The sequence below is a fragment of the Procambarus clarkii genome, chromosome 5 (genome assembly GCF_040958095.1).
Source record: "Procambarus clarkii isolate CNS0578487 chromosome 5, FALCON_Pclarkii_2.0, whole genome shotgun sequence".
Taxonomy (NCBI): Eukaryota; Metazoa; Arthropoda; class Malacostraca; order Decapoda; family Cambaridae; genus Procambarus; species Procambarus clarkii.
The window spans coordinates 34,806,040-34,833,420 of record NC_091154.1 but is presented as its reverse complement, the minus strand read 5'-3'; the positions used below and the strand labels follow the sequence as shown (position 1 = coordinate 34,833,420).

The 27,381-nt window shown below is 36.9% G+C and overlaps 3 protein-coding genes across 10 annotated transcripts in view; 1 reads left to right on the top strand and 2 right to left on the bottom strand.

Moving 5' to 3' along the window:
- The window catches only part of Sec31 (secretory 31), a 65,224-nt gene extending 62,206 nt beyond the window's left edge, over window positions 1–3,018 (bottom strand). For all 7 annotated transcript variants that reach the window (XM_045749840.2, XM_045749857.2, XM_045749848.2 and 4 more), the window contains exons 1-4: window positions 2,882–3,018; window positions 1,810–2,019; window positions 1,211–1,400; window positions 678–808 (exon numbers count right to left, since the gene is read on the bottom strand). In XM_045749840.2, the coding sequence (XP_045605796.2) occupies window positions 678–808; window positions 1,211–1,400; window positions 1,810–2,012 (524 nt within the window). In that variant the 5' untranslated portion in view covers window positions 2,013–2,019; window positions 2,882–3,018. The remainder of the gene's footprint in view (window positions 1–677; window positions 809–1,210; window positions 1,401–1,809; window positions 2,020–2,881) is intronic.
- A 3,109-nt stretch (window positions 3,019–6,127) lies between these two features.
- On the bottom strand, window positions 6,128–16,235 carry LOC123762992 (ribosomal RNA-processing protein 8). 2 transcript variants are annotated; one of them, XM_045749889.2, is made up of 5 exons: window positions 16,027–16,234; window positions 13,021–14,546; window positions 11,308–11,469; window positions 9,760–9,999; window positions 6,128–6,640 (listed from the first exon to the last, which is right to left on the bottom strand). In XM_045749889.2, the coding sequence occupies exons 1-5, from the start codon at window positions 16,102–16,104 to the stop codon at window positions 6,430–6,432; spliced, it is 2,217 nt and encodes a 738-aa protein (XP_045605845.2). In that variant the 5' UTR covers window positions 16,105–16,234; the 3' UTR covers window positions 6,128–6,429. The 2 variants fall into 2 exon arrangements, with proteins under 2 accessions (XP_045605845.2, XP_069157082.1); XM_069300981.1 differs by lacking the exon at window positions 11,308–11,469 and having other exon boundaries at window positions 6,294–6,640; window positions 16,027–16,235.
- A 1,338-nt stretch (window positions 16,236–17,573) lies between these two features.
- On the top strand, window positions 17,574–26,549 carry LOC123762999 (GPN-loop GTPase 1). Its single transcript, XM_045749903.2, has 3 exons — window positions 17,574–18,584; window positions 19,274–19,458; window positions 25,088–26,549. The coding sequence occupies exons 1-3, from the start codon at window positions 17,694–17,696 to the stop codon at window positions 25,263–25,265; spliced, it is 1,254 nt and encodes a 417-aa protein (XP_045605859.1). The 5' UTR covers window positions 17,574–17,693; the 3' UTR covers window positions 25,266–26,549.
- Window positions 26,550–27,381: the final 832 nt, after the last annotated feature.

Genomic DNA, 27,381 nt, shown 5'->3' with positions numbered 1-27,381 from the left:
GGGCTTCCTGGATATGCATATACACTTCATTAATGATGTCCTTAACTAACCACCCTTGGTGACAATAATACAGTAACAAAAACATTTAGACAAAAGTATAACCATACATACATGAAATACAAGAAAAGTGGAAGATTCCTAGGTAAGACAAGTACAATGCCTAAAGCCACTAATACACTTTCGGGCATATATAATGATAAAAAATTGGTAAACAATGTAGAAGTTTAATGGGGGTAACTCTTAAAACTAAATTAAATCAAGCATATATGAATGAAGAGAAATATAAATAAATTTTAAATTTGTACATGATAATTGGAGCTGAAAATATTGCAACAGAACAAGTTTGTAATTTTCACAGTAAGCAATTAAAAATTGAAGATATTAAATTTTAGATTAATATTTTACATGGCAGTAATTTTTTTTCCATGATTTTACATGATTTTTTGCATGATCAGTAACCATACAGGTTAAATAATTAATGTTCAATAACAGGACAACAAAATATTTACTACTGTAGTTACTTTGCCTGGTGCTCATAACCTATATGGTAGCTAACTCAAGCTTTAATTGCAAATTATAAAAAATAAGTAATTGAGTACTGTACCTTATTATAACAGACTATATATCTAAAATGTAAAATTACTACATTGGTCAATTAGAAGTTAAAATTGTCATACCTGTTAAATTCAACACAAGATACATCTCCACCAAGTGACAGCTTTTTTCCAGGTATGATGGGAGCACTGAGATTAGTGATATCCCAAACTGTTACTTCAGAATCTGAAGAACCACACGCTACAAAATTTGCCTGAAAATCAATTTATTCATGTCAGGTCACCACTAAACAGCACGTTCCAAATGAGTAAATTACATCAAGATACTGTAATGATGTAATATGACCAAAAAAATCCTCTCTTTTGCAAAGAAAAACCCTGCAATACTAATGTCTTCTTTCTTCACTGGAAATTGTTTCCAGATTCAGCAACAAAAGCATTTACAAGAACAAGATTTCTTAAAAATAAAAATGGTTGAAATTTGTAATTACAGAGAAAACATATATAGTACTGTAAGTGTGCAATGAAGTTGATTATTTTAGATATGCTAATACTGAATGTAGCTTTAATTTTAGACCAGATACAAATAATCTGCCAAACACATTTTTCATCATTAATATGAACTAACAAACCAACCAAGATGTCAGCCTGCTTACCTTTAAATAGTTACAGCTAAGAGTGAACACTGGGCCAGAGTGCAAACCTTCTGTGTTGCACACGAGCTTATCAGGAGCATTGGTCAGAAGCTTTGCAGCATCATAGATATAGATGGCGCCATTCTCACACCCACCATATATGAGGCCTGCATTATTACCTCCCAAGCCACTCCACTGTAGAGCATGGAATCTGTAAATTGTAAAATATACAGTACTGTATACCTAACTTAACTAATATTTCCTTTCACCTCATGCCTCTTCACCTAGCAGTGAATGGTATACAGTATATCTGAAGTTATGGCAGCTGATGTAGGCTTTGCATTCTGGGCATGGTCTAGTTAGCTTAGTAGATTAGATATAGAGACTGTGTAGACATATAGAGTATAGAAATGTTTGTCACATTGGGATAAGGAATTGGATCAATTTTCTTCACACTAAATAATTTACATTTGTGTTGAACTAGTAACATTTTATTTGTACACTTTGTCAATCATGTACTTGACACCTATCCAATGGTACAGGCATAAAATATATTCTAAATACAACCCATTCTAAGACATAAGCTAAGTACATAAATTTACTAAATCTGAAAGGCTTACCTGGCAGGCAGCTCAACAGATGCTGCAAGCTTCATATCCAGGTTGATTTGACCAACATTTAGGTCATAGATCTTAAGTGTAGAACTGGTATTGAAACTGGCATCCAGCTGTTGGGCAGCAGTACCACATGCCAAATATGCTGGGTATACAGCTGACGGAGACCAGGCCACATTGGCAGTTTCATTTATTTCTTTAACCTTCATTTCGTCCCTGGAAACAATACATTTTCATTATTTCTATCAATACTGTGACTGTGTGCCATTCAATGTGTATATGGGTGAACCGTGGTTAGATTATGTTCTAAATTCTATTGCCAAATCATATGAAATGACCTGTATCCAACATGTTTAACCTGACAGTACATGATCCTTAAAAAATAAAACATTTAGTGAAAGACATGTTACCATGGGTTTTATACTGCTACCTCAATGCTGGAATAATACTGGATTTCCTATATGGTATAAGCATTTCAAATACTGTACTGTACATGTTTATGTATACAATGCACTGCACCCTAAAAATTCTGAACCATTTTATAACTAATCAACTCCATTGAGTTGGAGTTGATCAGTTGATCAACTGGAGTTGTTGGGTATAAATATTAGCTGATTCATATTAGCCAATAGGCCACCTATAGTTTCACCTACTGGTATGTTCTTTTGTTTGCTATGGTGCTCGGCGAGTTCTTTTTTTAACACTGCGAGAGGTCGGTCAGTTATATGTAAGGAAACAGTTAAAAAGCCTCAGGCCTGTGATGTTGATCGAGTTCTTTCTCAGCATGCCTATTGCAACCCTAATTCTCTAGCAACATTAGACAACCAGACTGCTTTGCGGCTTCCACACTCCTGTGATTGGTGAGAGGAAATGATACATATTGTCTTGAACAGGGATGAAATATATAAGCGTTACTGGAAGGTGGGCGAGGTCTGACAGTCTGACACAGCTGATGCCCACTAGTCATCTTGGCTGGGCCACCACACCTACACACACACACACACCTGCTTAAACGCTCACACCACCACCTGCATCACATATAACACGGCGATTCACGCAATACTTGAACAAATATTACCTCAGAGTTAAGTTAGTTAAAAAAGTATGGTGGGAGACGGCTCATCAGCCACACTCGAGCGTTCTTGATGTCAACTAAATTGTTGCTACGTGGCCAGCGGGAGGTGCCGGCCGGGCCCCGGGCCACCACACTCCTCAGGAGTGCTGGCCCCGGCACTCCAACCTTCTCATCACTCCCTTATTAACGCCACTTTACCATTATTTCCCCAGCTGTAACCCATGTTACAATACCATTTATCTACCAGCAAAATAAATATTGCTGTCACTCTTTATGACCAAGAAATTGTATTTTATTTTATTTTTTCTAGATCTTGGTCCTGAATATGGGAACTTGTTGTTTTGTGTAAATTTCCGAGTTATCATTTTGCAAATATATAGGCCTATACTTAATATGAGGGTGGAATTTAATTTAATATAACAAGCGTCTACTTAAATTAGCTTTCAATTTGTCCCAAAATTTAATTATTGTTTAGGCTAATTAATAATAACCCCAAAAATCGCGGTGTATTGTCATTTCGGACACAAGACTATTCTACGAAGTTCGTTTTCTATAATAATAATAATAATAATAATGACAATATCTTGAGATCTTGAGGTTATCTTGAGATGATTTCGGGGATTTTTAGTGTCCCCGCGGCCCGGGGACATCATCACAATGATGATGATGATGATGATGATGATGATGATGATGATGATGATGATGATGATGATGATGATGATGATGATGATGATGATGATGACGATGATGATAACAACAATAATAATAATAATAATAATAATAATAATAATATTTTATTAGGTAAACGGACATACATACAAAATGAGTTACAAGTAGAATGTTGGATTTCTAGATGAAGCTATAGTATATACTATGCCTAAAGCTTCTGTGCCAAGCAAGTCCACTACGGGCTCGCCATACCCCGTGCTACTTGGAACATTTTGTTCCCAGTAGCTGAATCTAAAACAACAACAACAACAACACTAATACGCATAGCAATTCGGGCAAGCGTTTCTGTTTGTTAAAACCATGAATATGAATATACTAAAACCATAACATCCATGTTATGCTAGGATGTATTAGCTTAAGTTAGACTATTTTGTTCTGGTGGGTTGGGTGAGTTAAGGTTAGGTGGGTGTCAAAATTCCTTTGGCGAATCGTCTTGTGTACAATGTGACGCATCCAAATCGCGCACGAAAGTCGCTTTACTTTTATATTTATTTATTTATAAAATAAAATATAAAGAGGGGTCCCGGTAGTACAGTCGGCTTCGTTCTCAACTCACAATCAAATTCAAATTCAAATTTTTATTCAGGTAAAAGTACATACATAGAAGATGAGTTACAAACATAATGGTAGATTTATAGAGCTAGTACATACAATTCCTAAAGCCACTAATACGCATAGCGTTTCGGGCAATCGAGAATTCCGGGCTCGAATCCCGGCCGGACAGAAATGATTGAGCGTGTCGTATCACCTCATGCTCCTGTCCACCTAGCAGTAAATATGTAGCAAGGAGTTAATCAGCTTGTTATGGGGTTGCATCCTGGGACAGGATTCGACCTTCCCCCACAGGAAGAGGGGAGACCTTGATATAAGGCAAACATGTACTGTACATATAAGCTGGCTGTTTGTCTCCATACACTACTCTTGGGTGGCTTAATCTTTATCAATCAATCCATACACTACTACCTTGTGTAACTTCCGGGGATCAACAGCCTCGCGGCCCGGTCTCCAACTGGTTGGTCGTCTGGTCAACCAGGTTGGAGTTAAATTACGACTTTTTTATAACAAATTGATTTGGAGGATAATTTGTTTTTCTCAGGGATATTCCTGCGCGGGCTTTAAGCCTCTGGCTTAGACCTTAACTTAAATCCACAACGGTAAAGCCCGCAACAACTTAAATCCACAACGGTAAAGGAGTTTGCAATCCAAGAGGCAGATCCGGGGCTATGGAACATTAATGATACTAACACAATAGTGGCTGGCCCACTAATAGATGATACTGATCCAGACCACTTCTTCAAAAGGTCGGATATAGCATGAACAATGAGCAATGATTTCAAGCTCAAGCCACAATGCAAGACAGAAAACATGAGATGCTTCTTCACCCATAGGGTTATAAACTCATGGAACTCCCTACCCATTGATGCTATAAATGCCAATACCTGTACACTGCTGCAATTTAGTAGCATTTATAATTCCCAGAATTAGGCCAGGATACAGTATCCATACCTATGGCATGTGGTTGCAGGTAATGAATCCCCCGTGGTAAATATTCTTATTATAAACTACAGTATGAACAAGAGCTAGGACACATTCTCCAAACACCAATATGCATATTCTGATGGCAGATTTGCATTCTTTATCTCTGAACATTTAACTGACACCTTTTGGGTTCAACCCAGGTACTACTGGGTATCTCATCAAAAGTTATTCATAAATTCATTTGTAACAATGTTATTCTATGGAAGCAGAACCTGCTGCTGTAGTACAGTCAGCTTCATTCTTGACTCAAAATTAGGGATACCGGGTGAGACAGAAATGGTTGGGCACATTTCATTTTACATTATGCCCCTGTTCACCAATCAGTTAATAGGTACCTGGGAGCTAGGCAACTTTCTTGCAAGTTTCCCCAGTAGCTCCTTGTTCCCATCCTTTCCTTTTCAGGGGATTCAGGTTGTCCTTGGGTGGTGCACATTTGTGTTGGGTCACCTACATCTGTTGAGTGGACCAGATAGTTTCTGGTCTGCAGTAGACTTTTATGACGTGCAAGGGCCTGGTGGGACATGTAAGTTTGGAGTTAACTAGGTGGCTGACTCCAGAATGCTACTAAGGGATGCCCTCCTATTAAAGTTATACCAACATACTCTGCATAATAATATATATTGTATATTGTGAAATACATGTTAAAGTAATTTTGTTGGCACTTGATAAAATCCACAAATTGCCCTATTGATTTAGTAGAGGGAACAGGAGAGAAGACAACAATCTCACCTAGCCTCTCCTAGGCCTAGTACACCGTAGTACATATTCTATATGTACTACATTAGGCCTAAGATTGCTTCTATTAAACATAGGAGAGGTTAGGTTGTTGGTTAGGCTGATATATTATTTTAAAATCCCTTAGTACTGTAATACAATAGAACAAATATGAACTTTTTTAGGGTGTTATTTTTTGAGGATGGGTTGAGATATACCATAGAGTATATAAAATAACCAGCAAAGGAAATAATACCAAACAAGTCAAAATAGAAAATATTTATACAGTAATTACACATGATACATTGTTTTTATCATAGATCATAGAAACTTGTGCAATTAGACACAAAACACAGTATAAATAAATTCATAAGATTTCTCAATCTAACCTACTGTACAGTATCATCATATCAATATAAAATTATTCATTAAAACAAATGCACAATCCAGCTTTGTAAATGTTATACAGAATAAAAACAATTACCTATGAAACGTTGTGTAGCCTATATCAAATTTTGATATGCAATAACAAATGCATTGGAATAATATTTATAATACTATATTTTAAGCTATCTTTTTTTATAAATGCAAGGTTTAAGAATAATATCAGGAAGCACTGTTGTCTTCTTCAGTTTTCGATTCTTCTTAAATTCAAATAAAAAAAAGTATTTTCCATTAGTGTCCTTATGTACACAATGGAATCCAAACTTTTTTAACACATTCACAAACTCTTGAACATCTCCAAATCGACTCTCCACTTCAGCAATTTTCATAACTCCTCTGAAATATAAAGCCAAAAGATTAAAATCTAGGGGTAAATAGCAGATGGCATGAACTCAAGACAGAGCTGTCTTACCAGATAGGCCCGATGGGCACTTGTCCGGGGACCCCACGAGCATAGGACATGTTCATTATGGAAGCAGAATGTTTAAATATTTAGGTCTTGTTGCAAACACACTTATATAACCCTACATCCTAGTGTGGGACTAAATATTTAAGACATATATTTCCGGGTGAATAGCCCCTTCAGCAGAAATGAAACAATATTTTGAGTGGAGCAAAGAAGAGCAAGAGAGCTGCAGAGAAGGAGAAGGAGAAAATAGGAAAATTTCCAAAATTAACATCATGGCTCAACACAGGTGCAACGACAGCCACTAATACCATTCCTTCAGATATAGCATCCATACCCGTAATGTCAGCCACTAGTACTGTTCCTTCAGATATAACATGTACGTACATCCATTCCTGCTACCAATCATCCAGTTTCAGCAGACATACCATTATTGCCTGTTGCTGCTGCTGGTGACATTTTACAAGAGGAAATACCCAAATCTGTAATGGTAAAGGAGTTTGCAATCCAAGAGACAAATCCGGGGCTATAAAACATCAATGATACTAACATAACAGATTTTACTGGATTCGTAGTGGGCCCCTCATCATGTCAGAATCATGATAGCAACCCTTTACTCGTGCAGTGTGTATAAAAAGAGTAGGGAATATGAAGGCAAAATATTTATCAATGTGTTCAAACGTGAACTACGGAATTGCAAGTATGTAAAACGTGAATGGCTACTCTATCCACCATCCTAAAGTCGTTTGTATTGCTTTGTATGTCACCAATTGCCCAAGAAAGTATCTCCCTTAGCTACATTGGGATTCAATGACTGGAAGCACAACAATGTTTAATAAGGCATAAAGAAACTGGAAGTGTAGATTCTTAATTACTTGAGCAACATCGCTCAGAGCAGGAATATTGGCATAAAGTATTGACACGTGTGGTTTCTGTAATTCGCCTTTCTTGCCTCTAGAGGTTTGCAATTTCGTGGAGAAAATCACATTATTAGCTCAGCCAAAAAAATGGCAACTATTTAGGTATAATAGAGCTGCTGAGTAAATTTGACCCTTTCTTGGAAGAACATCTCAAAATGTATGGAAATCCCAGGAAAGGGAATCCGTCATATTTATCTGCAAATATTTGTGAGGAATTTATTGAATTAATGGGACAACAGGTTCTTTGTACTATTCTTGAAGAAGTAAAAAGAGTCAAAGTATTATTCAATAAATCTAGATTCCACTCCAGACATCTCACACACAGATCAACTCTCATTTACCGTCCGATACATTAAAGGCTGTGAGCCGGTGGAACGTTTCTTGATGTTCATCCCCATATTTTCTCATGGGGAAGCTTTTCTCATGTTCAGCATCTGTAAGTATCTAACAGACATTGTCGTGGATTTTCTTAATGTGAACAAAATTCCACTATCAAACTGCCATGGTCATACAATGCCTTAAATATGTCTGTAAGATATACTGCACTGGATTGCAAGCATGGATTCGTCAACTCAATAAGTTTGCCATTTATGTCCCCTGAGCTGGACACAGCCTGAACCTGGTGGGAGTAAAAGCAGCAGTGTTTTGTCTATAGACTGCCAAATTCTTTGACTTTGTTCAGCATCTGTATTAATTTTTTGTTGGCTCTATTCATCGCTGGAATGTATTGACATCGTTTTTAGGAAAAGATTCTGTGGTCAAGTGTTTGTCTGACACACATGTTCAGCACATTTTGATGCTGTTCATTCTCTGTATAGGGGTTTCGAGAAAATAAAACCTGCACTGGATTCTATATCAGCTGACAATGAACAGCAAGTGAATACAAGGCGAGAGGCAGAAGGATTGAGCAAATAAATTGAAAACCTGGAAACAATCTTTCTCACAATTCTTTGTAATGACATGCTAGAAAGAATGAACAAAACAAACAGGGTCCTGCAATCAAAGGATGTGAACATCCTTGTTGCCACGAATCTTCTTGAGTCTATGAAAACCTATCTTCAGGAAACTTGGGCAAATTTAGTGAATATGAATTCAAAGCCAGGATTCAAATTTAGGATAATTTGAAATCTGTATTCCCGAATGTTGAAGTTGCACTCAAGAGTGTTCATGTGCATGATGGTGACCAACTGTACAGGAGAACAATCTTTTTCAAGGCTGAAACATATAAAAAAATCTGCTTCGTAGCACAATGGAGCAGCATCATTTGAACTGGCTTTCACTCATGTGTATGGAAAATAACATCCTGAAGACCATTGACTTCAAGCCAATAATATAGCAATTCTCAAATGATTGGAGGCAAATGATTGTTATAATAATAAGTTTGTAGTAATTTCATAGTGTGTCATCTAATATGTGTAGCTTACCGAGTATTATTGTGTTTTTCAAGCCGTGTGTATTCTTCAAATGTTTATCATCATGTTGACTAACTGTTGCGTTACAGCATGTTTTTAATGTTTTAACACCAGTTTTGTTGAAGTGCTAATAAAATAAATACATGTTTAATATTATCGACCATTTATTTTTTAGTCCTGCGAGTGTTTGTCGTAGGGGCCCCAGCACACTGGTTTGCCCAGTGGCCCATAATGCTGCTAAGACGTCCCTAATTCAAGAACTTGTATTTAATAATATGGGAACATAGTACAGTATAAAAGTGAAAAGAATGTGGCAAACAAAACTGAAATGGTGATAATGACTTAGGATAAAACTTGAATTAGACTTCACACAACAATAAATAAGAATGTGACAGTACACAGCAATACTATGGATCCAAAATCAAAGCTTACTGTCAAAATTAAACTTCTATGTTGCAGGAATCTATTACATGTGATACAAATGGCAACACCTGGATTGTTTACTCAGCTGCCATTCCTCGAGCAGTTTGAATGTGAATTTGGAGGTACAGTCAATTGCAAAATGTTGCTCGCAATGGAATATTTTCAGAATTTTCTGGGCCAAACTGACTTATATATCAGCCAGACTGACTGGCTGATATATAAACCCATCACTGATAACCTCTAGTTATAATATTCACCTAATAACTAGATACCACAAACAAATAAAATACTAACCCTTCTTTCAAAACTCTATTAGCCTCCAAAATGAAATCCTTTATGTTGGTACACATAAGAGAGAGGCAAAATACAACAACATCTACAGCAGCCGATTGCAGTGGTGAATGTGCCATGTCACATGCTGTAACTCTTGAGTTTACTGCAACCAAGTCAAGGGAATGAACTTTCTGCTGGGGTACACGGAGAGCCAGAGCAGCTTCACCACAACCAAAATCAGCCACTACCCATTCCTTTGGCCTGAAATACATTGGTATTATAACATAACTAGTCACATTAATTTGATTGAAGTTAGATCCCTGTTACATGATCTGTCTGTGTAAAGTGAGCATGATCCAGGCTAGCTCTAAATAAAGCGATAATGCTGAATATATTTTTATACGTACTTGAATTTATAACTTATACAATTGTTATCCAGTATGTTCTTTGCACTGCACATCATTGGCTATGCAAATTACTAGTTGTTATATTTAGTTTAAATTTCATCAAAGTTTCCATTATGTTTTGCAACTTTAATTAAACTAATAGTGAAGTTGTATGTCTCCAGTTTGTATGATTTTCTACTGTTGCTATAACTAATATTGTCATTATTATATCTACTATTGTTATCTGTACTTCTGTTATTATAGTACTACTACTTTTGTTACTGCCACTACAGGTACTGTTATTGGTTACTAGTAACACTAGTACTAATTATTAATACTGCCTACTGTTTTTATTAGTACTACCGACTGTTGTCATAAATACTACCAACTGTTGTTATTAATACTACTACAGTTAATATTACTGGCAATGTTAATATTAATACTAATGCTACTAGATTTGTCAACAGTTGGAACAATTAAAGTAAAAAGGTGGTAGATTCCAAAACAATTGGTAGTTTCAGTGTGTCATATGACAATTATAGGCAAGTAGGGACACTATAAACATAGCTCTCGTCCTGTAACTACACATAAGTAATAAAACACCTAGGTAATTACACACTCCACATATACACTTGTATGTATGTATGTATGTATGTATGTATGTATGTATGTATGTATATATATATATATATATATATATATATATATATATATATATATATATATATATATATATATATATATATATATATATATATATATATATATATATATATATATTTATATTTATAATTTTTTTTTACACACGCACACCTCACGGCTGAGTGGACAGCACTCTGTAGTTCTAGTCCTATGGGCCCGGGTTCGATTCCCGGCAGAGGCAAAAAAAAATGTTTTTTTTTGGTTGGAACAGGAGAATCACCCTGATTCTCCTGTTCACCTAGCAGTAAATAGGTATCTGGGAGTTAAATGTGTGTGCGCGCGCGTACGTGTAAGAGAAATATATGTAGTTGACATAATAAGAGGAAAAATAAATTGGTTAGAAAGGCAGGGTCCAAGAACTAATAGCTCCATTCTGCAGATACAAATAGTAAATACACTGCACTACACACAAAATAAGGCTTAACAATAAAGTGTAGCTATGCCAATGATAAGCTCACATTACAAAAATTAATAGACATACTTTTTGCAAAGCCACTTCACAATAATATCCTGAGGGCTGACTGGCCAGTGTCTGACTTGTGCCTGATAGCCAGCATGGTAAGTTTTAAAAGATTCATGATCATTTTTGAACATCCTGACAGCTTCAGCACTACTGCTTGTATACAAGGCCTCATTCACCATTCTGTTGGAGGAAGTTTTATTAGTTTTTCTGCATATCAGTTGGATATTGTAATGCAAAATATGAACTATAATAGAAGTTCAGCAAATAACAATCTTAAAATGGTACAAAATATCTCTCTTTATCATCTTGCCATGATTTTCTGTCTGAATCAGTATCAAAAGTGCATTTTGAACACTGGAATTGAGGGGAAGCTTTTTTTTCAATAAAAGTGGAGTCAGTTGCGTCAAGTGTAAAATTTTGTTCATTAATGAATGAGAAATGAATGCTGCATGTAGTTCATTTAGGCTCTTTATCTTAAAGATGGGCTGCAAACAGGATTATTTGCGTAACCATACCACACAGTAATAAGGACATAAAACAGGGCAAAATGAATGTTCCTGTATACACAACAAATTTCAAATATTAAAGAGAAGAATGTGTACTAGCCATTTACTGACTCAAGAGCATCCAGAGTCACAAGATGGCTATTTCCTGGCTAGAGAAGTACTGTTCTGTATATGCTTATATTATTGAAGCATTACTACATGACTTCTTTTTAACTCTGAAGTGATATCCTAAGAATGGAGCAATGGCCAACAGCTTGCTTAAGTTGAATATCACTTGTACTGGAGACTAGAGTGTAACCAGAAGCATTGGAACCATTGAGTCAAACAGCAAGCCTGGAGCAAGGATATAAGTACAATATACAAATGAACTAATCTGTCATTTAATTAATATTATGCACCATACACCTACATTGAATAGAAAATATTTTAATCTGAAGAGAAATTATACCTACCAAGAGCAAGATTACAGTACTACTGGTAATAATTATATTTATGCTGTGTGACAGCATAGAAGCATTATATTGATAAAATATGATGATACAGTATACTCTACTCCATGAGAGCAATCAGAATGGGCAGCTGGAGCTTATTAGTGTAAAATACTGCAGTGAAGATACACTGTAGTGTATAGTATGTTGGTGCAACAAAAATAGCTACTCATTGCTGTATCAATAAAAAACAGTACAATATAATGAAGCTATTGAACATAACTAATATTGTGTATATTATATGCATGATGTTTGGTTTAATGTGCATACTTTTATATATCTATATCAAAGTTTAGCAGATTATAAATAGACAAACATGTATTGCGTATTATCTCATTTAGTGTATTGTTATACAGTACAAAATAGTGCAGTATACGATTATTTATAAATACAGTATATAGAAAATACAATAGTTGCTAAAGTTAATACAAATATGTGATACTCTACATAACCAATTTTTAAAGATAATTATACCATCCATATAAGGATTGCATGTATCACTGGTTCAGTATACTCCAGCACCTCTCCCAACCACTGCTCACTTGCATCTTAATTATAAATAAATATTATCCAGTTATAAAATACTGTACCCCAAGTTAGTTTACATTCACACCCAGCCTCGACACTCTACTCGAGTCATGAGCTAAGAGCTTTCTGACAGGGAACTCGGTATACTGTATTTGAACTATAACCCCATTGTTATGACTGATGAATATGGTTAAATGTGAAGTGCTTACCTGAATCTTGCAGCAGTCAGTTGATCAGTCATCTTCTGCTTTAAAGCTTCTGCTGGGCTAAGTTCTAATGGTTTTGTTTCTTTTGTAACTTTTGCCTCTTCGAGCATCTGAGCTAGCTTGCCCTTGTCAAATTTTTTACCTTTATTATATATTTTGGGACTCGAGGTTTCACAGGAATCTGTTTTAACTTGTTTTTTGTCTTTGATAATTTTTTGTTCTTTAATAGTCTTTTTCTTTTTTTCATATACTGCATTTTCATTATGTTTATGGTCATATAACTTCATGTCTTTGTTCTGTTTCTTTGTCTCCAAATTGTCCCTGTCATATTCAAAAGCATTATCATCTTCACTCTCTGAACTTCTAATATTATCCTCTTCACTAAGTTCTGAATTTTTATTACAATCATTTATATTTTCATTTTCTCTTGAGATTATAGAACTATCATTCAAATACATCCTTTTCCGTTTTATTGGTTGTGAAACATTAACATTGTCAAAATCTAATTTCTTCAACAAAGTCTCAAAATCTGATTGAAAATTGGGGTCACAGTCTTCATCATTGGACTCGAACTTTAATTCTTTGACGGTTTCTTTAGCTTTGTTTTTTTTCTTTTTCTTTTTTTGCTTACTTCCTAATTCGTTACAATCATTATCTTTTATAGAATTTTCTATTTCAGAGGACAATTTTTTTTCTTCAATTTTCTTTTTTGTGGACTCTACATAATTCTTACTTTCTTTAATTCTCTTATTTTTCTTACTCTTTTGGAGTTTAATGTTTTCAATTTTAAGTGTATTTTCATTACATTCATTTGGAATCATTTGATTATCTATTTCAATTTCAGTTACATTAGAGTGTCTCATAATATTTTTTGAACGAATCTTACTTGTCTTATTCATATTGCTGGCTTGGTGTTTACTTCTGACTTTTTCTTTTGCTTTGTGACTTTCTTTATCATCAGTAACAAAATATTCTGAGATTGCAGTTGCATTAGTTGATAAGTCACCATTTACTGCACATATCCCTGTTGCATATTCATTACTAGTACTTGACAGATTGCTTTCTTCAAACTTCTGTTCTTTCTTCTGATTAGCATTAATTTCTTTGTATTTATTTCTATTTCTCTTTTTCTTCTTTTCAGCAACTCTTTTTATTAAATGTTCATTATTATATATATTTGGATTTGTATTGCCATTTGTAGTCATTGTCTCGGTGCTCTCATTTTCTACGGTATTCTCTGAATTACCAAAAATTTTGTTTCCCTCCTCACCGACTTTAAATTCAAGTCCCTGCTTCATCTTATTCTTTTTCTTTTTATCTGCTCTCTTTTTGGATGAGTTTCTTGGGAACAACAAAGAATCATTTTGACTGTCATTGAGATCCACATCACATGGGTTCAAACTATTACTAGTCTCATTTGTTTGTATTTTCTTTGGAATTTGCAGAGGGATTTGATTGCATTTTATTTTATTTTTCTGTTTCTTCTTCAATTTTGTTGATTTACTTTTAAAAGGCTCTGTGGTTAATGCCTGAAATAAAGAATGTAGTAAAACATGAGACAACAATCAATACTGTGCAATGCAATAAATAACATGCTGAATTCTCTTATTAATACCATATACAATATGTATGAACTATCAATCTACAATGCTTCCCTCTGATGTTCAATGTTCTCTGATTGTGCTTATGGCACCTCTACTCTTCACTGGTTTTATTCTGCATTTCCTTTCCGTGTCGTTTGTTCCAATACGTTGTTATTTTACTGTGCAAATTAAGGACCTGGCCTTCCAGTATCTTCCATATATGGGACGGGGGTGAAAAGGAATGGTGCCCAACCACTTGAACGGTCGGGGATTGAACCCCTACCTGTATGAAGTGAGACCGTCACTACCATCCACCCCAAGTGGTTGAGCAAGCCAAAACTAGCCAGTCATAAACATAGGCCAAGATGAGGACTGCCACAAGATTAGCTCCCAGAGTAATGTATAATATCACCTTTATCATTCTAACACATCATAACCTAACAATATATTTGCTTTTAACAATTAGAAAAAGCTCTGTTGAAATGCCTGTGAACAATTTGACTGTACAGTACTCCTGTTTAGCATACTTTGGGATCTGAAGTGGGCTATATTTTAATTGAAGATAGTTGTTATAGTTTTGATAGCTGATTTTTTAATTTGATGTATTGTAGTCGCGTCTTCATGCACAGATATCCAAGTTAGATAGAGATGAATTAGAGAGTGATATAGTGTGAGAAAAAGAGAAAGGACATAGCACCTGATTTGTTAAAAAGCATACCAACTAATTTAAGATATTTTATTGGCTATGTGTTGCATGCAAGTCAAGTGTCGAAGTGAAGTCTCTTGTAAATGTCTAAAAACAAAAGCAGGTTCCTAAGCAGAGTATTTGAGATGTCATCAGTGGTATAACTTTGTATGGCTCATGACAGGTTTTACACACTACCTGTATAGATGGTTTGGTTTCCCATTACGGGTACAGGAATTTAGGATTATTGAGGGTCCTCTAAGGCAACTACTGACCTTTCCAGAATGCAACCCACAGCCGTTGACTAACTCACAGGTACTAATCTACTACTAGGTGAACAGACCCGTCAGGTGAAAGGAAACATGCCCAAACCCTTTCCATACCATCTTCCTGTAGAATCTGAACCGAGGACCTTTGGTTGTAAACCAACTGTGCTCATCAGTGCTACAGGACCATAATTTGTGTGTGTGTGTGTGTGTGTGTGTGACATTGTGGGTTGTGTCAGTACAATTTTAATGATTAACTGGTACATTCTTGCCAAGCCTTCTAACAAGCAGCATTACAAAGAACAGTAGCTGCTGTTTCTGTGATTGTGTAAAAATAATTATCCGGCAGAAGCGCTAAGTCAAGCGATTGTGTAAATTCAGTCCATTTTATTCATATTTCACATATTTTCCAAATGGCATATCACCAACACAAATCTGTGAAGCTAGGCATTGTATAATGTACTGAAATACATACCGACGATCCTGGTAAATCTAACTCATTATGATAAGAGAACGCGTCCCCATCACCCCAGTCAGGGATAAGGAAACTCATGGGGGTGATTTAGGCGCAGGCTGCAGAGAAACCTTGATTGATGAAGATTAAGTCTCCAGCAGAGAGAGAACCTTAGTCTCCACAACACATCCCCTGGTGGCACTCGCTGCGGGGGAACGCTCCCTGCCCACCCTCACGCACTCATATTACGCCTTATATTCTAACAATTATAGTTTGATTCAAGAAATCTAAAATAAAATGACTATAAGTGGCGATGATTAATATAATTATTGTAACTATGAATTAAGAGTATGTTGTAAAAATAATGAGAGGAACAAATAAAAATATTGGTAGAAAAGTATTTCTGGCTAAAATTAATAACCGTATTGACACATGCAAAAAATCCTATATAATTTAAAGGATTCGTATTATGAAAAGTAATTAGTAAAAACTAATATTTACTTTTAATTTTATATTGATAGTCCTTAAGCCAAATCAATGACGGAAACCAGCGAACATTTTAGCCAACAATCAAAATCTATATTATTAAATTAATTACAATTACTTTTATTTTTAACTTTTTTTTATTAGCAAGCTTAGGTATACACAGCAATATTGTTACCCTATTCTATATGAAAGATTACACAATGTAGATAAAAAGTTAGCTATAAGTTCATTTAATATTCCCATCTCACAGGATACATGGAATCAGGGGAGAAAATACCAGTCTCAAATACAAAAACAAATAAACTCTGACTAGACAACAACTTCACGATTTTCACAAGAGCTAAGCACTGAATCATGGAAATATTATTTTATAATTACTCCTACCAGTTTCTACAAGACTCCTCTCAAACAATGTCTTTTCTTTTTAACAAGCCAAGATACACACAGCAATGAGTGTGCTGCTACCCCATTCTGTATGAAAGACCACACAGTGTAAATAAAAACCCAGCTAAAAGCTCATCCCATATTCCCACCTCACAGGATGGTTAGTCATACTGTACATGGAATCAGGAGAGAGCCTGAAATGTAAGGCTGATCCATTAACCTCCACTAGCAAAATCTGGGTACAGCACAAGAATATCTTCCAATATTCCTGAGTCTAGGGAACTAGGCATCAGGTGAAAAGAAAGGCAAGTTGTAGTGCAACTAAGTTGGCAAGTTGTATGTGTAGAGCTTAACCATTTGTTAATGTCACACTAATAGTCTGAACTGAGCTGAACATTTGAACTGAGCTGAACATTTGAACTGAGCTCATCAATGAAAGCTCGTGAGGCCAATTTTTTAGTTAGAAACTTTCCAGTGAGGATATTAATCCAATGCACGGCTACTTTGCGTATCTGATACGAAATATATTGATATCTAGCGATTATATGATATAGTTTTCTGCTGAACAATTCTCTAAAATCTAAATTTACTAAAAATTGTTTAGTGTATCCAAGTTTATCAAACAAGCTTCGGCAGCATATGCAGTATTGGAGTTCGCCATAAACGTTCGGGGGTATGGTTTGGTGTTTGCTGAGACGGGGTTGCTATTGCGACGTTCCATGTAAACAAAGTGGCGTGTTAGAGTAGTAGTCTATTGTCTACAGGAAACGTGGGAACTGACAACAAATAAGCACGAAGTTAAACACTTTGCAAGGAACATGGCCACAGATGAACAAACAGTTATGGAAGTATTACCGAGCTCAGAAACGCGTGAAGAAAGTGTACAGGAAACAATGAGTGTGGGCGGAACTGAAACTACAAGCGAGGGAGCTTCAGGTGGCGGTGATGGTGGCCGGACTTCTGAAGTTTCAGGTGGAGAGAACAAATGTGGATCATCAAGTATAACAGGGAAAAAAGAACCGCTTTGTTTAATCGTTCTTGGCATGGCAGGCTCAGGCAAGACTACTTTTGTGAAAAGGCTGGACTCTTATTTGAATATTCGAAAGCCCCATCATGTTATCAACTTGGATCCAGCTGTCGACAAAGTTCCATACATGTCATACATAGATATTAGAGATACTGTGAACTATAAGGAAGTTATGAAGCAGTATGGCCTTGGCCCAAATGGTGGAATTGTTACGTCTTTAAACCTTTTCTCGACAATGTTCAATGATGTTCTAAAACTAATTGCTAAGAGAGAAAAGGAAATAGACTATGTAATATTTGATACACCAGGTCAGATAGAGGTTTTTAACTGGTCAGCCTCGGGGCCAATTATTGCGGGAGCTCTTGCTGCTACTTACCCAACGGTCATTGTTTATGTCCTGGATTCTGTTCGTTCCACAAATCCACAGACATTCATGTCAAATATGCTTTATGCTTGTTCAATTCTTTATAAATATAAGCTTCCCTTCATAATTGCTATGAATAAAATTGACATAGTTGACTGTAAGTATGCTATGGATTGGTTGCAAGATTTTGACGAGTTCCAAGATGCTCTTGCCTCAGAATCATCATATGCCTCAAACTTGACAAGGTCATTGTCTCTAGCACTGGAGGAGTTTTATAGCACCATTAAAGCTTGTGGTGTTTCAGCTTTTACTGGGGAAGTAAGTTCGTTAATCTTGAATATACAGTATTTAGATATACAGAGCTGTACAATGCTACCCATTAATTTTTATTTCTAAATTTAAGCAGTTTAATTTGTTTATTATGAAACCCACATCCATACTTGTGGTAGTAGCAGAATGGTTAGTTACATAATGGGTTCAGGAACTGATTTCCAATGTTCTTAAGGGTAAACAATTTACAATAATATACATATGTTATATTTTTATTTGTGTATAATGCATCCCACACCCCTCCATTACGCAGTGATGGAAAGGTTACAATCACACACTTAGCTCAAGAAATGTAGGCTATATTGGTAAACTTGGGCAGCATGGCTAGCATTTTGGGTACTACACCTATACTGTATTAGTTTGGACAATTTTTTGTTTTACATTACACTTGTAATTGAATATTTGTGATAAAGTCTGTGAACTGGATTTACTGGCCTCCCTTTGCTTACACTTGCAAATTCCTTTTGCCTCTGCCCTGGGCCAAAAAGCATGAGTTTCAGTACTAAGTGCAACTGAGGAATTCTGCTAAAAAAATTGCTCCTGATATTGACTGAAATAATGACTTTTTTTTTTTACAGTTATAGTGGCACACTTGTTTCATTATTATCGATAAAGTATTTCTGCAATACATATACTGTATATAGATATGTTAAATATAATGTTAAATATTTCTACAGGGGATGGAAGCTTTCATGCAACTTGCAGATGAAGCTGCCATTGAATTTGAGGAATATCGTGCTGAACATGAAATGCTCAAAGAAAAGAAAAAACATGAAAATGAAGAACATCAGAAGCATGACTTGGAGAAAATTGAAAGCGACTTGAAGGAAGATGGTTTATGTTCAGTGAGAAAGGCAATCAGGTAAATCATGTTTTGTATCATGTTTTAACTTTTCTGAAGGAGCCCTTGGTGGCTCCTGTAGCTATCTCATTGACAATGGCTTTCCCCTTACTGAGACTCAATAGGAAGAAAGCCATCTCAGGGAAATGGTTTTAGTGAATCATCGAGGCCTTACCAGAGAGAGGCACTAAATTACATTCAATACTAGTTTCTTGATTATCATACAGGTACAGTATATCTATTCTGTTCAAATATTTTTATCTTGAAGTAATACAAAATTATTATTACTACTGTACATCCACAGGTAGGATGTGATATGTAGGATAACTTGAGATATATAGCTAATACTGTATAATAATAATAATAATAATAATAATAATAATAATAATAATAATAAATATAATTCACTGTGTTAGGGGGGATCAGACAGCCAGTGTATATATACATGTTAAGGTTATGATACCTGGTTGATACCTGGTTGATGGGGTTCTGGGAGTTCTACTCCCCAAGAGGAGCTTGAAAAATAGTATACAACATACACGCCACCTGAGGATTTGAACATACACGAGACCAATCTCCAGACAGCCATTGCAGCTGCTGCAAACAAAGCTGTTCCAATCAATATCCCAGGAAACACTAAATGGAAGAACTATTGGTTCTATAGTAATGAAGTTAAAGAACAAAACCAGAGTCAACATCTTCAGAAAACATCTAAAGAGAAACTCCACACCAGAAGGAAGAACTCTGCTAAGAGCGGTGATATCTGAAGCAAGACGAGTTTCTAGAGAGATAAAGGAGGCAAGATGGTTTGAGTGGTGTCAAACTCTAAATGAACATATTATTCATTGAACATAGTAATATCATTTAGAGTTTGACACCACTCAAACCATCTTGCCTCCTTTACCTCTCTAGAAACTCGTCTTGCTTCAGATATCACCGCTCTTAGCAGAGTTCTTCCTTCTGGTGTGGAGTTTCTCTTTAGATGTTTTCTGAAGATGTTGACTCTGGTTTTGTTCTTTAACTTCATTACTATAGAACCAATAGTTCTTTCATTTTGTGTTTCCTGGGATATTGATTGGAACAGCTTTGTTTGCAGCAGCTGCAATGGCTTTCTGGAGATTGGTCTCGTGTATGTTCAAATCCTCAGGTGGCGTGTATGTTGTATACCATTTTTCAAGCTCCTCTTGGTATATATTCCAGTTGGAATATATGTATGTAAGATTATGTTGATCTTGGTCATACTGTTGTTATGTGGCTAGGTTGTGGACAGAAGCATTGCCTGACACTGGCTTGTGTGTGACTGATGCTGTCCTCTCTAGGTCCATTATGTTTGCTGCCTTGCTGGTAGAAGCTTGTGGTGAAGCCTCAATAGCAGTTTTCTTCGGTGCCTGCTGCACCTCGGTGCACTGTCCCTCCTCGTCTGAAAGCTGCCTCCATTGCCTTTTTCTCTCTGACTTCCCCATAATGTCTCCACATAGTAAGGACCGGTTGACTGTCCTACCTAATGCCTGCGACACTCCTAGGCCTGGAGAAAATCATTCTCCTCCAACGGAGGTCGTAGAATGATTTCCCCAGGTGGAATCAGAGATACCTAACACCTAAATGACTTGTTTGGTCTACCTTTCCCTGAAAAGGCTCGGTTTCCCTAAGGTGTCCTCTTGTGGCAATGCCCACAGGGTAACACCTTGCCCTTCAGGGTAGGACTCTTAAGTGACCTGGTCAGTGATACGGTTATCTTGAGATCTTATCTTGAGATGATTTCGGGGCTTTAGTGTCCCCGCGGCCCGGTCCTCGACCAGGCCTTCACCCCCAGGAAGCAGCCCGTGACAGCTGACTAACACCCAGGTACCTATTTTACTGCTAGGTAACAGGGGCATAGGGTGAAAGAAACTCTGCCCATTATTTCTCGCCGGTGCCCAGGATCGAACCTGGGACCACAGGATCACAAGTCCAGTGTGCTGTCCGCTCGGCCGACCGGCTCCTCACAAAAAAAAAAATGTCGGTCATGGGCGACGAGAGTGTGGTATGAAAGTTTGGGTCGCCTGTGTACTGGGTTGCGCAGACTGACAGGTTGTCCAGTCAGCTGGACAGTTGGTAATCAACAACGTTGTTTGTCTATCAATTGTAGACGAAATCGGAATTGTTTCCTTCCAAACAAGATATTATCTGGGTCTTGGAGTATTGATGTATTCTTCCTCACAAAACCGCGATGACTTGAGCTGATGAGTGCTCAGAATCGTAAGTTTTACCAGTAACAAATCCGTGTGTGGCCAGCTAGCAATTGCGACGGCAGCGAGTCTCTTCTGCTGGTGTTTGCTGGTTGTTTGCTGCATCACTACATACCTTTGCAGTGCCCCTTTTCTGTCTTGGGTAGTCCCCTCCCCCCCCTTTTCCCTAATTTGCCATTTCTTTGATGGCAGTGGGTAACAGTTCTTCATAGAAGGTTGCTACTGATTCATCTGACCATGTTCTCTCACTGGAGTACCCATGTTCTCTAGGCATCTTAAGGGTAGCTTTCGTTTTTGGTGGTTTTGTGCCCTTCTCACAGAGGCCTTTTCTTTGTAGTGGGTGAACTTAGTAGGGTTTCCTGGTGAGGTTAGCAGCATTGGTGGTTGTCATTTCTGCTGAGAGGCAACTTACTTTCCAGGCGTGCACTGTTACGTGCCGCCTATATAGGCTTGTGAATAGCTTAGCATCACCTGAATTGCCCCCAAATCTCCTGTGTACAAGGTTATTGACTGGAGGGAAATGAGACACTATCTTAAAGTTATCTTGAGATGATTTCGGTGCTTAGCATCTCCGCGGCCCGGTCCTTGACCAGGCCTCCTTTTTGTTACACACCCCCAGGAAGCAGCCCATAACAGCTGTCTAACTCCCAGGTACCTCTTTACTGCTAGGTAACAGGGGCATCAGGGTGAAAGAAACTTTTTGCCCATTTGTCTCCTCCTCCACCAGGGATCAAACCCGGAACCTCAGGACTACAAATCCAAAGTGTTGTCCACTCAGCTGTCAGACGCCCTAGGCATAAGAAGAAAGACAGACTGCAGATGTGGTATACACAGACTTTGCAAAGGTATTCGATAAATGTGACCATGGAGTGATGGCACACAAAATAAGGTCAATGGGAATGACTGGTAAAGTAGGATGCTGGATACTCAGTTTTCTGTTGAACAGAACACAAAGAGTAACAGTCAACCATATAAAATCGAGTCCAAGCACAGTTAAAAGCTCTGTACCACAGAGTACAGTCCTTGCACCACTGCTTTTCCTTATTCTCATATCAGATATTGACTCAAATACAAGTCACAGCTTCATATCATCTTTTGCAGATGACACAAAAATCAGCATGAAAATTATCTCTGTTGAAGACATTGAAAAACTACAAGCAGATATTAATAAAGTTTTCAACCTGGCAGCAGACAATAACATGATGTTTAACAGTGGTAAATTCCAGGTACTCAGGTATGGTAAAAATGAGGACCTTAAACATAATACAGGGTACAAAACACAATCAAATTTGCCCATAGAAGGAAAACAGCATGTAAAGGATTTGGGAATAATGATGTCTGACGACCTAACGTTTAGGGAGCATAACGAAGCAAATATTGCGTCAGCCAGAAAAATGATAGGATGGCTCATGAGAACTTTCAAATTCAGGGATCCCACACAATGGTTGTACTCTTCAAATCACTTATGCTGTCCTGGCTTGAGTACTGCTCATTGCTCACTTTTCCCTTCAGAGCAGGAGAGATTGCTGAAATGAAGGGAATACAGAGAACATATACGGCATACATAGACGCGATAAAGCACCTAAATTATTCGGATTGTCTCAAAGCTCTCCAAGTGTACTCACTAGAAAGGAGACAAGCGAGATATCAAATAATACATACAAGGAAAATACTGGAGGGCCAAGTCCCAAATCTTCACAGTAAGATAACAACTTACTGGAGTGAACGATATGGAAGAAAATACAGAATAGAACCAGTGAAGAGCAGGGGTCCCATAGGCACAATCAGAGAACACAGTATAAACATCAGAGGCCCACAGTTGTTCAACATCCTCCCAGTAAGCATAAGAAATATTGCTGGAACAACCGTGGATATCTTAATGAGATAACTAGATAGTTTTCTTCAAAGAGTGCCAGACCAACCGGGCTGTGGTAGGTATGTGGGCCTGCGGGCTGCTCCAAGCAACAGCCTGGTGGACGAAACTCACAAGTCAAGCCTGACCTCGGGCCAGGCTTGGGGAGTAGAAGAACTCCCAGAACCCCATCAAGCAGGTATCGAGTATTCACCAGTAATATAATACAAGCACAACATACAAATACTCATACAGTACATATAATAAGATTATGGATATGTGGCCGATATAGTATTAACGACCAGTGTCAGGTAAACACAAATAAATCAAAGGCAATGGGTAACTAATTATCCACTAGTGAACTCCCACACTTGAAACACCCTCCAAGACAAACCATTGCTAGACTAGACAATATTTATCTTAAACTAAGCTGCTGTGCTCAAGGCAGGGGGGGTGGAGGGAAGACACCCATCACCACTTGCTGCTGGCCTACAACTACCTCACAGCCCGCCTGCTCAGGTACCAACACTTCCAATACCATAGGCCTCATTAACTTATTACTAACCATGTTTCTGCAACCCCACGGTCATTTACCTAGAGCTACTAAGTAATACAATGCTGGTAATTTACTGGATCATTTAATTAAGTAATGAATTGGCTCAAACTGCATTACATGGTACATAAATAGATGTCTACACAACAATTAGAGTGGTATCCCTGAGCAGGCCTCCTATGTACCATAGTTAATTACTAACTCGAATTAAGTCTCTCTTAGGCAAAACAAGGGGAAAAGAACAATCAGTCACAAGTGATGAGTACATGAGCAAGCTACTGCACACTGTAGACTCCTAACTGAATCCTGACATTACACATGATAATTCTGTAAGTGAAACATGAAAGTAATATGCAATTGAGTGCCACATGACCAACAGCTGACCTGACTGACCCCAGGCTTCCCAGCATAACATGGTAACTCAACACTATGAATAATCATTACCCAGGATGGAAGCATGCATGTACTGATAAGCATTAATACACACATTTGATGTGTGATACTCCACAGGACTCTCAAATACTTTGGGGTAACAAAACAGCAGGCAAATACTTATGCACCACCCAAGACTCGACAAGGGTTGGTACCACCAATCACCCACATCCGGTTCATATCCTTAGGCGCTAGGTCCAACTACCATTCCACTCTAAATCTGACGCTCCCACTCGCACGCACACCTATTCATACAATACCAGGGATACCAGCCACCACATACATTAATACATCACTCGTAATCTAATCACTCGGCACAAATCACAGACCTCGATAAACGACGAATCCTACATAACTTTATTTGGTCTCATGCCTATAGGGATAATTCCCATATCTTTATTCACATATGCTTAAATACATTATGACTTGGTTATTCACTCAATTAATATAAACTGGGTCATAACATGCACATTCCTGGTTGTGCTCATAATCGGGAAGAGTTGCACCATGGTTTTAACCGTATTGGTTGTTTTTCCATAGTTTATGTATTGTACTGTTTCATTCTAAAGTTTTTCATCCTTGCAGAGAAGACACTGAAATCTACCTGACTTGTGGAGATGATAGTGAGGAAGAAAAAGAAGAACTGGATGAAGATGACACAGAGGAGAAAAAAGAATTTGAGTCATTTCAACAATTTCTGGCTAACCAGAAGACAAAGAGGGATCTGCAGAGAAAAAAATGTACTGACTCCATAAACCAATAAAATTTTTTTTCAAACCTTGTTGTATATAATTACTGTATGTAAAGAGCAATGGGTAACTAGTTTATTAAATTTTCATCAGTACTGTATTTGCTTTAAGTTGTCTTATGCTCCTTCGAGTTTATAATCACAACCTCATCACAATGAAATTCAGAAAACTTGTCTTTCATATCGTGTTTCCTGTGTGTATGTCCACTTTTTTTTTAGGATAAGACTTATGTTAAATGCCTTATCTTTTCTTGAGGGGGATGGCTTCATTTAGAATTTCATTTAAACATTTTGGATGCTTTTACATGATGAACACTGGAAGGAGAACATTAAATATTTTCATTGAGAATCAAGTATGTGTGGTAAGAATGAGCATTACCTTAAGAAATATATACAAGTTGTGGTCAGTAATTTCAAAGAATAATTTGATTGTAGCATACTAAGTGCGGCAAAAAGTGAAATACATCTTCTGAATGCATGTTATCTCGGTACTCAGCCCCTCAAAAGGTGTTGCATCATCTCTCACCAGTGCATGCAGTTGGCAGGATATTGTAGCCATTCATGGGTTTTGATCATAAAGTACATGGTTTACAGTGCCTGAGAAGCATTGATTGGTAAATCAAGAAATTTGATTGACCCTAGAAAACAAGTTGCTGGTGCAAGAGGTCATCATGTCCCACATACTGAACTTTATTCTCACATCTGCTATACAGTGCTGGAAGGAGATGGAGGGCTTACTACTAAGACACTAGACATGTGTTTAGACATGCTCTTCATTTTTACAATTCATAAAGTTAAATACAATACAATTATATTTAACTTTTGAATTTTTCTATTCCACTTCCTACATAGAAAATGGAAAGGATGAAACAGGAATTAAACGAAAGGCACAGATAAAGAAAATAAGTAAGACACAAGAAAACAGTATCCCTTTCAAGATTAGTGTGGAGGTGGATAAATGGAGAGTAGACTACTTATGTATGACTGCAGTCTAAGTGCAACCATAAGAAAAGAGCAGCAGTAATGAAATGGATAAACTTTATTTTATCTGGATATGTATTTATAGTCTTGTTACTATAAATATTATACAGCTGCAGAATAAAGTTGGGAAGAAAAGTTAATTGGTACTGTAATATTTTAGGTTTCTATATAAATTATGATTTTGTGAGGCATTGCTTTTAAATATGAATATTTTCAATCTTGGTTATTGTACTAAAGTATATTTTTATTTTGGTTGAAATGCCATGTTCTATCAGCAAAAATATTTATTTAATAAAATTAAAAAATTGGTATTTAAAACTGTTTATTATAACCTAAGTATGCCTGCCAAAGGAGAATCAAAATTTTAAAGTGAATAATTTGTATGTTAAACTATAGTCCATGATTAATATAAAGATGGAATTTGTCAAGGTATTCTTTTTTATGTCATTATATTTCCTGCAGTCATTACTATTAATGAGAAAGGTACAGTATAAAAGCCTGGCCATCCTGCTTTATTTAATTTGCTTTGCTATGGAACATTAATGATACTAACAATAGATTACTGGACTCATAGTGGGGCCCTCATCATGTCGGAATCATGATAGCAACCTTTTAAACATACGCAGAGTGTATAAAACAGCTATAGAAGAGAATAAGAAAGCAAGGAATTTGTTAATGTGTTCAAACGTGAACTGTGGTATGTAAAATATGAATGGCTACTCTATTCACCATACCAAGGTCGTTTTTACTGCTTTGTATGTCACCTGTTGTCCAAGAAAGAATCTCTTTGCTACATTGGGGTTCAATGACTGGAAACACAGCAGTGTTATTGTACAACATGAAAATGGAGAAGACTGTTGAAAGTGCATGACAGCATATTTGATAAGGCATACAGAAACTGGAAGTGTAGATTTTTTATTACTTGAGCAACATTGCTCAGAGCAGGAATACAGTATTGGCATAGCGTTGACACGTGTGGTTTCTGTAATTCGCTTTCTTGCCTCTAGAGATTTGCCATTTTGTTGAGAAAGTCGGATTTTCTGCTCAGCAAAAAATGGTAACTATTTAGATATACCAGAGCTGCTGAATGAATTTGACCCTTTCTTGGAAGAACATCTCAAAATGTATGGAAATCCTAGAAATGGGAATC